The 14,637-nt window shown below is 29.5% G+C and overlaps 2 protein-coding genes across 2 annotated transcripts; both read left to right on the top strand.

Moving 5' to 3' along the window:
- Nucleotides 1–117: 117 nt before the first annotated feature.
- Nucleotides 118–2,696, top strand: LOC127262636 (COP9 signalosome complex subunit 8). The gene is made up of 5 exons (XM_051291420.1): nt 118–262; nt 368–447; nt 582–763; nt 1,823–1,930; nt 2,174–2,696. The coding sequence occupies exons 1-5, from the start codon at nt 179–181 to the stop codon at nt 2,311–2,313; spliced, it is 594 nt and encodes a 197-aa protein (XP_051147377.1). The 5' UTR covers nt 118–178; the 3' UTR covers nt 2,314–2,696.
- A 728-nt stretch (nt 2,697–3,424) lies between these two features.
- On the top strand, nt 3,425–6,802 carry LOC127262670 (50S ribosomal protein L24, chloroplastic). Its single transcript, XM_051291468.1, has 5 exons — nt 3,425–3,568; nt 4,889–5,013; nt 5,937–5,975; nt 6,092–6,322; nt 6,407–6,802. Exons 2-5 carry the CDS (start codon nt 4,918–4,920, stop codon nt 6,614–6,616), a joined length of 576 nt encoding a protein of 191 aa, XP_051147425.1. The 5' UTR covers nt 3,425–3,568; nt 4,889–4,917; the 3' UTR covers nt 6,617–6,802.
- Nucleotides 6,803–14,637: the final 7,835 nt, after the last annotated feature.

Raw genomic sequence — 14,637 nt, 5'->3', positions numbered from 1 at the left:
TTGGGCCTGTTTAAATGGGCTAATTATTTGGATTTATTTTAATTGAGCCTTTTATATTTGGCCCAAAATAATAATTTCCAGATCACGAGCCCACTATATAAGAGACAGTTGTCGATCCTGAGAAACTTTGCAAATACACACCGAAAGGGAATCTCCAGTGGAAGTTCAGCAACCGCCGATGGATTTCGCGAGCCTGACAGACGCCTTGGCGTCCAAATCCTATGACAAGGTCGCGTCCATTTGTGACGCACTGATGCTTCAGGTGAGCTGCTCGATCAACTCCATTTCCATCTGAGTACCTAGAAACCCTAATTATTTTTTTTTTTTTTTGTTGTGTGTGTTATTGTGCCTGCTTTTGCTGTTTCAGTTTGCGTCTGAGGGCATTGCCTTTCGTGACGAGTGGCCGTACGCGATTCATCTCCTAGGCTACATCTACGTTAACGACATGTAATTTTGTAGAGTGTTTGACTTATTTATTGGATTTGAGTTTCTTTTGTGGTCTAGTGGAGTGCTTGCTTGTTATGAAGGATCGAGATGGCTGGTAATGGTTATGCTGGTTGTTTTTTGCGTTTCACTTGCAGCAATAGTGCACGGTTTTTGTGGAAAACGATACCAGCGGCGGTGAAAGAGAACAAACCGGAGGTATTGGCTGCTTGGAAAATTGGGCAAAAACTGTGGAATAAGGATTACGGTGGTGTTCATGAGGCCATTCGGGAGTTCAGTTGGAGTCCAGAAACTCAGGGCATTGTGGCGGCGTTCTCAGGTGATTGAGTAATTTAGATATTTTTAGCCTGCAGAAGAATTTGTCGATTTGAGATTCTCAAGTGCATTTTTATTTGGATCCATTATGAGTCAGATACGGTTTTAGCACATTTGGATTTTGTGTTTGAAAAAGAGTGGAAAAAGGAAAAGTGCAAGAGACTGTTGTTAAGCTAATTAAAAAGAAAAAATGGACTTGAAACTTCCAAGTAGACAGCATAGAATGCTTGGTGTTCTGTTTATGAGTTCTTGAATCTTTCTATTTTATGGATTCCTTTGTCTCGTCATTTGTGTGGACATCACAGATTGATTCCATAAGACTTAATGTTATTTTAGCTGTAGTTGGATAGATCATAGCTTGATAAAACTAATGGTTATTATCTGTTCCTTTTGAATTAAGGATGGTTATCTTCATCTGGTATTTTTCAAAATATCTACTCAACAGTTTTTATGATCAAGTGTGAGCAAAGCTAATTATTGAGGCACACTTCACGATGGAAATTGTGTAATTGAATGATTTGAGGGTATCTTAATAAACTTTCCTTGGGTGTGTTTGAATTTGTTTTACATCTCCCCATAATCTCTGTAGGGTGTGTTTGTTTGGGGGTTTGGATTTTGGATTGAGATTTGAATAGTAAAAATTTTGAATGTGAATAGTTGTATGATTTATAAATAAATGATAATGTGATGTTTTGAATGTAAAATTGGTTTTTAGTATAATATAGAAAAATGAAAAACTAGGTGTTTGATTTGGTGATTTTGGAGGGAAAAATTTGAATGAACCTAAAGTTTAGGAAAAATCCCCCAAACGAACACACCCGTAATGTATTACAGTTTCTCTTACAGATGAACACAAAAATCTTGCAGCTTTTTTTCTTCAACAGACTTAAATCATCATCCATTCTTGTGCTCATTTCTAGTTCAGGAGAAGTTACAGAAAGCACAAAATATGTCTCCTTTATCCCGTTAACTTAGCTTTATTCGATTTCATTTATTACAGAAAGCATTAACTTCTGGGGATCATTGACTGATTTATTTATTATTTTATTTGATATTACTGTAGATCTTTTCACTCGAAAGATGTTTGAATTGCTTCTTTCTGCTTATTCGACAATAAGCATTCAAGATGCAGCTCGTTTCCTTGGAATGAGCGAAGATGATGCAACAAACTGTAAGTTTCCTTTATGCCCCCCCTGTAAGACTAGAGTTTGCATAATTTCTGGTTCATGATATAAAATGTGGTTAGGTTATAGCTAAGATATAATATTCAGTGCAAGAGATACTATTAAACATGAACATTCAGGTCCGGTTGAAATGTTAACTTCATGAATTCTCTCTACTCAGCTTCCTACAGTGATCTGATTTTCTCTTGGTTGGGCTAACAATGTTCTGTATGGTCTGTCTGACCTTTCAGATGGCGTGCAGCGTGGTTGGACTATGGACCCAATGTCCCGTATGCTGACTGTAGAGAAGCAAGCCATTGCAAAAGAGCAGAAACTCGACTCCAGTAACCTGGGACGTCTCACCGAGTACGTATTCCACCTCGAGCACTGATCCAATATTTGGTTTGTGTAAAAGCAAGGTAGCTGGCTGGCTTAAAATTGCATACCTGTGTACATGTGTGTGTTGAACTGTAATTTTGTGACTGCCAAGAAGGTGGTATTGATTGATTGAGTGACAGAAACTTGGTAATCCATGCTGATGGATGGATGGATTGAATAAATGAGGAAAATCGCCTAGCACAAACAAAACCAGTTTCCGCCAACAGAGGAAACTGCTCTGCTCAGCTCAGCTCAGCTTGACTATTCTTCTCCAACTAATTGCTCCTCTTGCTCTCGAGAATCAATCAATATCGGTGGTTTGAATATTGTCCCATGGTTAATATTTGGGAACAAATTCTATACAGTTTTATCTTCAAAAATATACTTGCTACATTACTTTCAATCCACCATTCTATTTTTTAGTTCAAAATAATATTTTTCAAATATTCTATTTATATATTATTTTAAATTACTTTTTATATCTATAATTAATATTATTTTTCAAAAAAAAAAACTAGATAATTAATATACAAAACTTTTAAAAATTTACAAAACAAAATTAAAAAAAATAATAGTAACATTAAAAATAGAGTTGCTACAATGGCGCAGGTTGGAGTACTCCCAACGTAGGATAATTTAGAAATTAGGTGATGTGAGGGAGAGAGAAACATATATTTTATTTGGATGACGTGAGAGGATAAAGTGTGGGGTAGAAATTAAATATAATTAATAATTTTTTTTTGAAAATATTGCAGGGTGTTTGAGACATACCAAGGTGCTTGGGACGGAGGGAGTATTATTTAATAAATTTAGATAAGGAGTATAATATAGTAGTAATTAAATTAAAGAAAATAAAAACTTGATTCATTTTATTTTTATAATAAATAATTTTTTATCATTGTTTTAAAATGTGAGATAGAATTTAAGAATAATATAGTTAATAAAAAATTAAAATATTTTAATAAAATTGATATAATACAAAATAATTAATATATTTAATTTTAATTTAAGAAATATTAAATTTAAAATATAATTAAAACATGTTAATTTTTTATTTTTTATTTTTTTCAAAAAGGGAAATAAATGAAAACCTTAAGAGGAAGTAGTATTTAAAATAATTCTGATAATAATAATAAAGAATTACGGAGTATAAAAACCTTTGTTGATGTATGGTTCATTGCACACTGGACGGAACATCATCCAAAACTCTCGCGCGGAGCGCCATCAGCGCCGACTATCTCCGTCAAGGCATTTTTAAGCTGTTATAGGTAAATATTGCTCTTCCTTCTCTTTTCGGTGCTCTGGCATTGATGTTTGCGTTGCCAAGTTGTATGGATAAAACTCGTGCTATTATAATTTTCGGTTCGTTTTCGAATTTGTTGTTTCAACCGTGTTCGATTTGCTCAATTTCGAACTATTTGGATTTGTATATGCGGCGGAATTAGTAGGAGAAATTTGTTGTAACATTGAGTTACTTATAATTCTCATTTAGTTCCTAGCTAATTGGTTGTTTGCTGTTGCGTTATGAATTAGTTGAATTTAACTTCCGGCTGTTTTTATTATTCTTATTTTTTATTTTATTTTATTTTATTTTTTCCGGTTAAGCTTATTATAGCCTTGATTGTTGTTTGTTGTGGCGAGGGTAAATTCTGGGTTAGATGTACTTGCTTTTGTGTCTTTGAGATGTTTATGTTGTTGCCTCAATTTTTCTTATGTCATTACATGTAGCTTTTTTCTTATGCGTCTATAAGTTTTTTCTGAATACACTGGATGAAAAGAATAGAAAGCAATTTGTGTCTTAAATGAAGACATTATGCGTTAGATGCAATTTGCTGGAAAATGTTAGGAGGTTGAATTTTGTTGATTTGTTGACTTCTCTTTCGCTAAATTCTAAAGTTTAATCCTCAGTTATATCTCCTGTATTTCCTTCATTTTTACAGTGAAGGATACTGTTGTCCATTTCAAACCATACATACATTTTAATTGTTTCAATATTCATGGAGGATGTATTAGCACTGTGGAACTAGAGCACTACTTTTTGGTAGTTTTGTTTTAGAAAAGCGTGGAACCGAGTTTATTGAACAAGAAGGATAACATAAATTGTATGAATGCAAGAAATTCTTAGGGCAACCTGTGTGCCAATCATCTAGTTTCGAATTTAGTTCAGATCACTCTATTAAATTATTCCACAAATATCTTTGGATTTGTTTACTTGTGCTTCACTTTGTTTTGGATTTGAACTTTTTTCAAATGGAAAATAGGTATTGGATATATTGTTTAAATTAAAAATAAACATTGGATGTGATGTTTTTAGGCCCAAAAAAATTTTCACTTTAGATTTCATTGTGAAAAAATGAAGATGAAAACACAAGTGAATACACTATTTGTTGTTGATGAGAATATCTTTATTCTTGACCTTGTTTATGTTTAAGGTAAATCCTGTAGAACTCCAAGAGAAGAAAGATCATACGTTTCTTCTCGGTCATCTATGGCTTTAGTATGTTTTTAGTTCTGTATTGCTGTAAAAGCTTGGACCAGCTGTTCTTGCACATTAATTTCATCATCTGAACAAAATTCACCCTGTGCAGTTTGAGATATTCAAAATCAGTCACATAGGATGGCAGCACTGTCTCTGCAGAGCTCATTCGTATCCCTGAAGCTGTCGACCAACTCATTTCTGGGTCAATGCTTCTCTCCCACCTACCTCCCTATGGTCTGTCTCTGCTTGCCTTTATTGCCCGTTTCTTTAATTTTTCACTTTAGTATGTATATACATGCAAGTTTCGATATTTTTGCACTTTGTTTGTGTTTATAACACATCAAAGCAACTGGAAAGGTTATGCAGCCAACATTATATTAACGATCATTTACTCTAATATCCCTACAAGAGTTTCTTACCAATATGTTCAACGAGTACTTGTTGGAAGAAACACAATGTTTGCTGCATCATATAGTGCGAAAAGGGTTTTCCATGAGATGTGAAATGTAGCTTTGTACAAGTAATTTGTTAGGATTGTCCATGTGTGGGCAAATGGACCTCTTATTTTATTGGAATTTTTGTTATTGAGCTCGATGCAAATGATCTTGGCCCTCCGAAACCATTTGCCACAAATTTGCGACTTTTTTTCTTTTTTTTGTAGAAAAGAGTTTTGATGTAAATATGTTACTCAAAGTTCTGAATAGGGTTATTCTTTTTAAAGTTTGATTTTGCTTTTTGTCTAATATATTAGTTTAGATGTGATGTTTTATAAAAAAAAATTGTGTATTTTTTTTATAAAGAATCGTGATTTTTGTATAGTAAAAAATAGTAATAATGATAATAAATTGAAACTAAACACACTTTGAGAGGTTTTGATTTTGAGTTTTGACTTTGAATGATAAAATTTTGAATTGAAACAGTGGTTTGATGTGATATAAATATGCATTGATGTGATATTTTTATGTAATAAAATAAATGAAAATTAAGTGTTTTGATTTGATATTTTTTGAGGAAAAATAAAGTTGGAATCAGTAAAATCAGATAAAATCTTACAAGTAAACAGAACTATAGTCTTATTCTTTCTTGGACTTTCATATCTTTCTAACCAATGATTCTGCCCTTCGGTTTTCCATCGCAACCTGTGGTTTTACATGCAGATTAAAACAACAGAGCAGCCCAGCTCGATTGTTGCAAAGGTTGGTCTTCTAGTCTCCTTAATATTGCTTCAATTTATAGTTTAATATACAAAGCAGGACATTCCCTACACTGCTGGAGTCTGTATGGATCCATCTCATAAACATTTCATTTGCAGCTTAAACGATGGGAACGGAAAGAGTGCAAACCAAACAGCCTTCCGGTGCTACACAAAATGCACGTTAAAGTTGGGGACACTGTCAAAGTCATATCCGGGAAGGACAAAGGGAAAGTGGGCGAGGTTGCTCGGGTTATTAAGCACAACAGCCACATCGTAATAAAAGATATCAACTTAAAGACAAAGCACGTGAAGAGCAAGGAGGAAGGAGAACAGGGGCAGATAATCAAGGTTAAATTTTTTACCATAGGTAAAAAATATCGATTGATTCTTGTAGTCCCCGATTAGTGATGGAAAAGTAACATTTTTTTTCAGATCGAAGCGCCGATCCATAGCTCAAATGTCATGCTCTACTCGAAAGAACAGGATGTGGTGAGCAGAGTCGGGCATAAAACTCTCGAAAACGGTAAACGGGTTCGGTATCTAATTAAGACGGGCGAAGTAATCGACAGCCCGGAGAAATGGAAGAGAGTTGTGAAGGAACAAGAGAAACCTGCAGAAGTAGCTGCTGCGGCTGCCTCTTAGCCGTATCGACATTGTGCCGATGTATCGATTCGAAACAGGTACAATCTTTCACTGCCTGTGCCTGATTTATTTCTTCATTTTGGATGCTTCATACTTGTTAAATGTTAGTTGGTGATAATCTTGTTCTTGTGTATTTTTCTTGTACATTTTTGTTTGAGTTATTAGTCATGAAATTTTTCTATTGCATGCTCATGATTTTCTGGCTACGTACTAATCTACACATACTATATGGCTTTACTTAACATTACCTAGTGTGATAATTATTATTTATTTATTTATTTATTTTTTTATGACGTGGGAACCTACAGTCGTTATCGAACCTAGTACCCTGCAAACTAGCTCAGGCTATTAAAAAAAAAAAAAAAAAAGCCATTGGTGTTTTTCTCAATGTTTGTGTAATTTAGATTTTTTTTATATAAAAAACATGAAGTTATAAAATAATTTAGAAAAAAAAATAAATAAATAAATGTATGATTTATTTTAATAGAAAATGTGTAAGTTGTACCTATTCTTGCTAATTGGCTAGTCTGCCCTGAGTCAGCTCTTTGGTCTAATTATAAACATGAAGGCCCATTTGAACCACAGAATTGAGGCCCTTGTATAATTCATGTATTGTGGAGTTAAATATTTATTAATTAAAATAAGTCACTCTGGAGCACAACTCCCGGTACTTGGGAGAATTCGAGCTGCAAATTTGAGATACGTTTTGTTCTGTTGGTTATGCTGATAAAAATTTATTAGTCAATTTTAAACTTCAACTTAAGTATGTATTGGAATATGACGCAAGTAAGATCTCCTTAGTTATAAATAGTTAATATCATTTTTTTTATATTATATAAAAAAAACTAAATCTAACAATATTAAAGTTTAATTTTTTATTTTAAAATAGTATATGGAATTATTATTTTATTTTAAAAATATTCCAATTAAAAAATTACAGCTATCAAAACGGATTGATGGATAACCTACCATAAATAGCGAATAAGCGAGTTTCTTGCAGACTAACCCGTGGCGGAGTGGACCCAATCCAGCGACGGGTGCGAACCAAACAGGTTAACCCACTGGCTTTTAAAAAAATTTACAATAATTATTTTTTATATATTTAATATAAAAAATAGTCATATCTTATCATTTAAATAATAAATATTTTAAAATATAAAAATATATTTATTTATTATTATAGATCTTTCAATTTTAGAAAAACAAAATTAAAGGACAATAAAAAATGGATAAAACAAACAAAAGAAAAATTGAAATAAAAAAAAATTACAACATCGATCAAGACAAAAATGGATAAAACAAACAAAAGAAAAATTGAAATAAAAAAATTACTACATCGCCAAGACAGTCATAAAAGAATGTAACATCTAGGGATGGTAATGGGTCCGGGTAGACCCAAGATCCGATCCGACCTATTTATTTGGGATCAGGTCCAATTATACGGGCTTCCGATCCGGGTCCGAGTTGGGTATTGTGTACTTTTATCGGGTCCGGGTCGAGTCTCGGGTCCAATGGTGGACCCTACCCGGACCCAGACCCGACTCGGACCTTATTAATATATTACTAATATATTAATTATATATATGAAAAAATTAATTTTTAATGCTATAAATTATAGTAAAAGTACATTTTTAGTTTTATTTATTTATTATTTTATTATAATATTTTTGAATAAAATATATAAATTTTAATATATATCGGGTCTTGGTCCGAGTTCGAGTCCAATTTTAAGTTAAATTTTAAAAATTATAAAAAACCATTTCGAGTCTATCGGGTCCATCGGGTCTTGTCAGGTATTATTCGGGTCGGCTCCGGATATGATCGGACTCGGGTATAATCTGGTCTAGTTCGAATCTCGGATCCAACCATATGTATTCAGGTCGGATCTCGGGTCCAGCTGGACCGACCCATTCCCATCCCTAGTAACATCTGAAGTAGGAGAATTTTTAATTAATTAATTATTTTTTTAACTAAATATAAAATGTTTTAAAAAATTATAATAAAATATAATATTTCACCAATCCATATGTATATATCTGCTTAGTTTGTTATTAAAAATGATGAATATTACTATTAAATAATGACAATAACTTTTAATATAATAATATATGTAAGTTATAGTAATTTTTTAAAGTGATGTAATAAGTGCAATTACTAAAAATAAAATAAATATATTAATTTTAAATAGATTAAAATGACAAAATAGATAAATTTATCTAAAATATCAATTATATTATAGTTATATTTATTTGACACATGGGCTAACTCGCCTCATAGGCCAACTTTCGGTCAGCACGAGTTGACTCATTTAAACCATTTAAAAAATTGAAATTTAATCATCTTTAAAAGTAAAACGGAGCAAAATTGACGGACTTAAACTCTTACCGTTCTAATTAAAACATCAAAATAAAATTAAAACAGAAGTAAACATATACAAAATGCCAATTCTTTATTTTGTATTCATTTTCTTTTCTTCTTTTTTATTATCATAAATGTAGAAAACCCATTGTGTCTTTTTTAGGTTCCAATTTAGTTTTTTATTATTTAAATTTAACATTCTATATCAAATATCTTTTTATTTTATATATATCACATTAAATAATATTTAAATAAAACAAATAAATTTATAATTCAATCCAAACTGAGTGCTTGCAAGAAAGGGTAGTCATGAACTCGTCCGATCTATCCAGTCTTCTTCTCTTGGCCTTTGTGTGGCCATGTAGGTTTGTTTGGTTTGCTTTCCAAATTACTTTTTTTTTATTATTATTTACTTATAATTTCTAATAAAAACAAATTACTTTTTCTTATATAATACTATTACATAAAAAAATAATATCTAAATTAAAATACAAATAAATAAAAAATCAAATCAAAGAACAAACCAAACAAACCCTATGTACATATTATATATACATGTATTATTTCATAGTAGTATATATATAATTTATTGATGTTATAATAATGTGATAAATAGTCTGTAAGATATCAATATGGCCAACTTAGTCTGAATTTTGGTTTTGATGTAAATATTTATATATATATATATATAAATATATTTACATAGAATATTGCATAGTAAAATAAATAAATAGATGTAATCAACCTTTTTCATATATATATATATATATATATATTAAAACTGTAATAAGTTTATAAGAAAGAAAATGCTTTTAAATGTTTTGTTTATAAATTAGTTCTTATATAACTTAACATATTATAACGATTTATTAAGTTGCATCATAAAGAATTTCACTAAAGGTGTGTTCTTTTACTATTCCTCAATTTTAAATTTTTTTTTTTTAACAATATCAAATCAAATATATATTTTTTTAATTTTTTACTATATCATAGTCATACTAAAAATTAATTTTACATGATCAATATCTATTTATATCACAACACATACGATTATTCAAATTCAAAATTTTTATTATTCAAATTACAAAGTCAAAATCTAAATTCCGGAACAAATTAAAAACAATCAGTAAATTATGACTATATTTATACCTATGTGTCATAATAAATCATTATTAATATATGTGTAACATATTATAAAACAATACACCTAACCAACTATTTAAAATAAAACCCAAAATAAACACACCCAAAACTTGTTATTGTTATGTATTATTTCATATTCATAGACTAAATTATAACATCTATATCAAAATTATACTTCAAAGTAAACAATTAATGCTATATTGGTAACTAAAACAATTGTTTTAGATTTAGTATTATTATTATTATAGTTCAAGTTGGGTTAATTGGAGACGATCTTAATATCGAATTTTCGGACAAAAAAATCAATTTACTTTAATGTATATATATAGTAAAAAAGAAAAATAAAAAACAAAAAACAAAAATGTAAACAGAACCTAAGCGGTGTTCATTTATTATGTTTCGAATCTTTTTATCATTCGATATATTATTCTTTCTTAAAAAGGATCGCATTTAACAATTATGCTAAGCCGACTTAATAATCGGAGAGTATTTAATTTACTTATATAGGCATTCTAAGCTACATGATCATGTACTTAACTAAAGTTACTCTTAAGATAATCATCTACAAATATTTATTAATTAGTTATGTTTACTGGTTAATTTTGTATTAGATTATTCCTTTAATTTTGATCCAACAAGTCTATATATGATCCTAAATTCAAGTTGTTAATCGATTTATTTGACTATATATCATCTAAGAGCAGCAAAATTTAATAATAGTGCATGCACACACATATATACACGATATGAACAGGAATGCAGGTGTTACTCTAATATGAAATTGCAATACGTAATGTGAATGGTGTGATTTTGTGCTAGACAGTATCGAAGATATTAAATTCAAGAGCATTTAGTGCTGTGAACATTTGAGACCATTCGTTTATGCAATATATTAGCTATTCAATTCAGGATATGCCAAATCCTTATCATTTGATTTGGTATCCTAAATTGTTTTAAGCTTTCAAGTGAATTAATCATCTGTTAATGACAGCATAGATGTTGATTATATCTAATCTAACCAACCAAAAGAAAATTCTAAGAAATATATATGTATATACATTAATAAAAAAAATTAAAATGAAAATGAGATGATATTTTGAAAAACTCATAAGAAAGATATTTTACTGTCGTCAATACTAAAATATACACTTCCTAAGTCGGCGAAGGATTTGAAATTGTACATCCGATCACATAAAAAACGAACACAAACAAACAAAAAATTAACAGGTATAGATTCAGAACCTGGCTATTTTTTTGGCGCGATTGTTGATCGGAGCTCCAGTCCGTCGGTAGACATCGATAAGCGATCCAAATCTAGGTTTTCTTCGCGGCAAAAGCTCGTCGTCCTCCTCGCGGCGGCTATTCGGATTGACAATCAAGCTCGACGACAGCGCTTCTCCGACGCTTCCTTCTTCCTCTCCTTTGCAATTGCTGCTTCCTTCGTGTTTTCCGTTGGAGAGATTCGCAGAAACGACGACGCGCGTATCATCGTCGGAGGAAGCCGTGGAGGCGCTGAGTTGGATTAGCTGAAGAACAGCGTTCATTTCCATCGTCGTGAGGCCGATTTCCATCTCGATTCCGATCGATCGCTGCAATTTCAACACTGAAACGAAATTTGGAGCGGTTTGCTGTTAATTTTGTGGTTTGGTCTTTTTCACTCTATCAGAATTTCTCTGCGCTTTGCTTAATAAATCGGGAATTCCACCTGACCCACACTTGGCAAAATGATGAAATGACTATATTACCCCGTACCACATTGCACTGAGTAACCGACCTTCTCGGGATAAAAACGTAATGTGGTCAAATAAATAATAAAATATTTCCAATAAAAAGCTATTCATATTTAGAAATTATAATTAATTAAAAGTATAAATATTAAGGTAATAATATCGTTGGAGACCATATAATATATATTACATAATTAAATATTAAGCAGACTCTGTTTGTTTTGTATTTTAATTTGAAATTTTTTTATTTTTTTATGTAATAGATAGAAAAGTAATATAAAAATAATAAATGTGCGTAAATATATTAATCTTTGTAGAAAAATATGTTGAAAGATTTTGGATAAAAGAACAAAATATTATTATCGTATGATCCGTATGATTTTTATTATTTATATATTATATACAATGTTCTTTCTATAAGGAAATAAAAAATAAAAAATCATAATTTCTCAAAAATATATTTCTCCCAAAAAATAATATATTATACAATTTTTATATTACTTACACAATTTATGTATGATGATTTACGAAAATAAATAATAATATTTTTATAGTAATTGCTATAGTTGCAGTGTACAAAATTAAAATCAAAATTTAAAAGAATACACCAATTGTATGTAAATGTTTCTGTTTGTTATAGGTTTGGATATTTATGTTGTGAAATATTAGAAACTAATTAAAGTATTATAAAGAATGATGTTTGGTTGTTTTGGTAACTTATATATTATTATATGTACATATTATATTTTTAAATAATTGTATATCTTAAAAAATACTTACTGAGCATACCTATTATGTTTGCACATTGTTTATGTGGACTGGCCGTTAGGTTAAATAGTTGGCGTCTTTCCTTATGAGACTAGTCCCCGGATTCAATTTAGGTTGATGTAAAATTTTTATTTATTTTTATTTAAATTTTTACTATGCATGAAAAGAATAAAATATCCAAAAATGCAAACAAACAAACCCTTAATTCGCAATATTAGCTTAGAAATTAAATGCATACTGATTTGAAATTGATTTAAAATAATAATAATAATAATAATACTGAAATTTTTATTTAAATAATATTTTTGATGTGATAGTTATGTGAAAAAAATAATATATTTTTATTAAAAATTATAGTCTCTTCGTCCAAACAATAAGTTAGGTAAAGGTAGTGTAATGACATTTTTTTCTTTATTTTTTGATATAAAAATAATAATGTGATGTAAATTAAGGGTATTTGTGAAAAAAAAAATGGGGTATTTAATGAAATAATTACTTTGCAATCGGACGTTACAAAATAAAAATATGTATACTTTATTGCTGACAGAGGGAGTATTAAATAAATAGCATAACTTTAGTTTGAAATTTTAAAAGAACAAAAACACATTGAATATATATATATATATATATAACAGAGAAAAGGGGGGGAGGGGGTAGGGGCACATACACACGTTAAAGAATTAATCTTCGACGTCATAAAAAAATAAAAAATAAATTAATCTTCAACGTTAACACATTATAAATAAATAACAAATAATAATATTTAGCAATAGTTTTTCAAATTTTATTATTTGAATTCTGTATTTTTAAAAAAAGAAAAAAAAAAAATCTCACAAAATATCAAATCAAATATTATTTTCGTATTTCCAAACTCATCAAAAAAACACACCCTAAATTCTTTATATAATAACAATAATATGGATACACTTGTACGCCCACATAAAATATTAATTCCTTCAATTTTGTCCGTTCTAATAATTTGTCCTTTTATTTTTAAAAAATATAATTATATATTTTAATTATATTTTTAATTTCATAATTTATAATTTTTTTAATTTTATATAAATTATTTAGCTATTTTAATTTTAATAAATAATTATTTTTATTATATAATAATTATTTTTACTAATATTATACTTAATTAGTTTCTGTTTATATTTTATCTCAATTTTTGTATTATTGTTGTATTTACTATTTATATGGACGTTGGCAGTAATTTTCTTTTTTTATGGATTCATATATAAATCAAAATAAAATAAAATGTTTGAAACATCTAAAGCCAAATTGATTATTACAAAGAGTGCTATTGTTTGATTAGCTTAATAAATAACGAGTCAGCTGCTAGAATTCCTTATCCTCCAAGAATTAGGAATTCTTAAGAATTAATTAATTAACTAATTAAAACGTACAATGCAAGTCTAAAGACAGAAATTGTCAAAATAAATTACTTGAGGAGAATGACGATTTTGGTCCATCATAAAACTTATAAATATCAAATTAATCCTTTAATTAGCAAGGTTTGGCAAATGTCAATCTAATTACCTTTACTATGGTCGTGTCTTCCAATGATCTATATAATACATATCCAAAATTAATTAATCAAATTAAAACAAAACGTGTCAGCCACAAAATATAATATTAATATCTAATAATATTCCGATAATATATATATATATATATTTAATTACACAAGAAGGGTGTGCACTCCATGAAGAGACAAAACGATAAGGGTGGCCAAGGAATAATACACGTGTGTGAATTGTAATGCATTATGCATGCTGTGATGGCAAAGAAGTTTCTAGAAACTCCCGTCTACGTGTATCTATATATATGAATATTTTGTTGAGGAAATAATGAATATTTTGTCGAGCAACTGAATGAGTAATTATTTGATATTTGATATAATAGAACCGGACAATATATATAATGTGATGTTTTCAGTTTATATAAAAAATGAATTTAAATTAAAAATATATATATATGAATTCAAAGTGATACATTTTAGAAAGGAATATTCAAAAGTAG

This window comes from Andrographis paniculata, unplaced genomic scaffold (assembly GCF_009805555.1).
Source record: "Andrographis paniculata isolate CXL003 unplaced genomic scaffold, ASM980555v1 Contig65END, whole genome shotgun sequence".
In the NCBI taxonomy this organism is placed as follows: Eukaryota; Viridiplantae; Streptophyta; class Magnoliopsida; order Lamiales; family Acanthaceae; genus Andrographis; species Andrographis paniculata.
The sequence above is the reverse complement of the archived record's forward strand: the minus strand, read 5'-3'. Positions and strand labels throughout refer to the sequence as shown.

Coding starts and splice junctions, on each gene's coding strand:
- LOC127262670 (XM_051291468.1), top strand. CDS start 4,918: ATGGCAGCACTGTCTCTGCAGAGCTCATTCGTATCCCTGAAGCTGTCG. Junction 5,014..5,936: donor CTCCCACCTACCTCCCTATG/GTCTGTCTCTGC, acceptor TTTTACATGCAG/ATTAAAACAACAGAGCAGCC. Junction 6,323..6,406: donor AACAGGGGCAGATAATCAAG/GTTAAATTTTTT, acceptor ATTTTTTTTCAG/ATCGAAGCGCCGATCCATAG.
- LOC127262636 (XM_051291420.1), top strand. CDS start 179: ATGGATTTCGCGAGCCTGACAGACGCCTTGGCGTCCAAATCCTATGAC. Junction 263..367: donor GTGACGCACTGATGCTTCAG/GTGAGCTGCTCG, acceptor TTGCTGTTTCAG/TTTGCGTCTGAGGGCATTGC. Junction 764..1,822: donor CATTGTGGCGGCGTTCTCAG/GTGATTGAGTAA, acceptor ATATTACTGTAG/ATCTTTTCACTCGAAAGATG.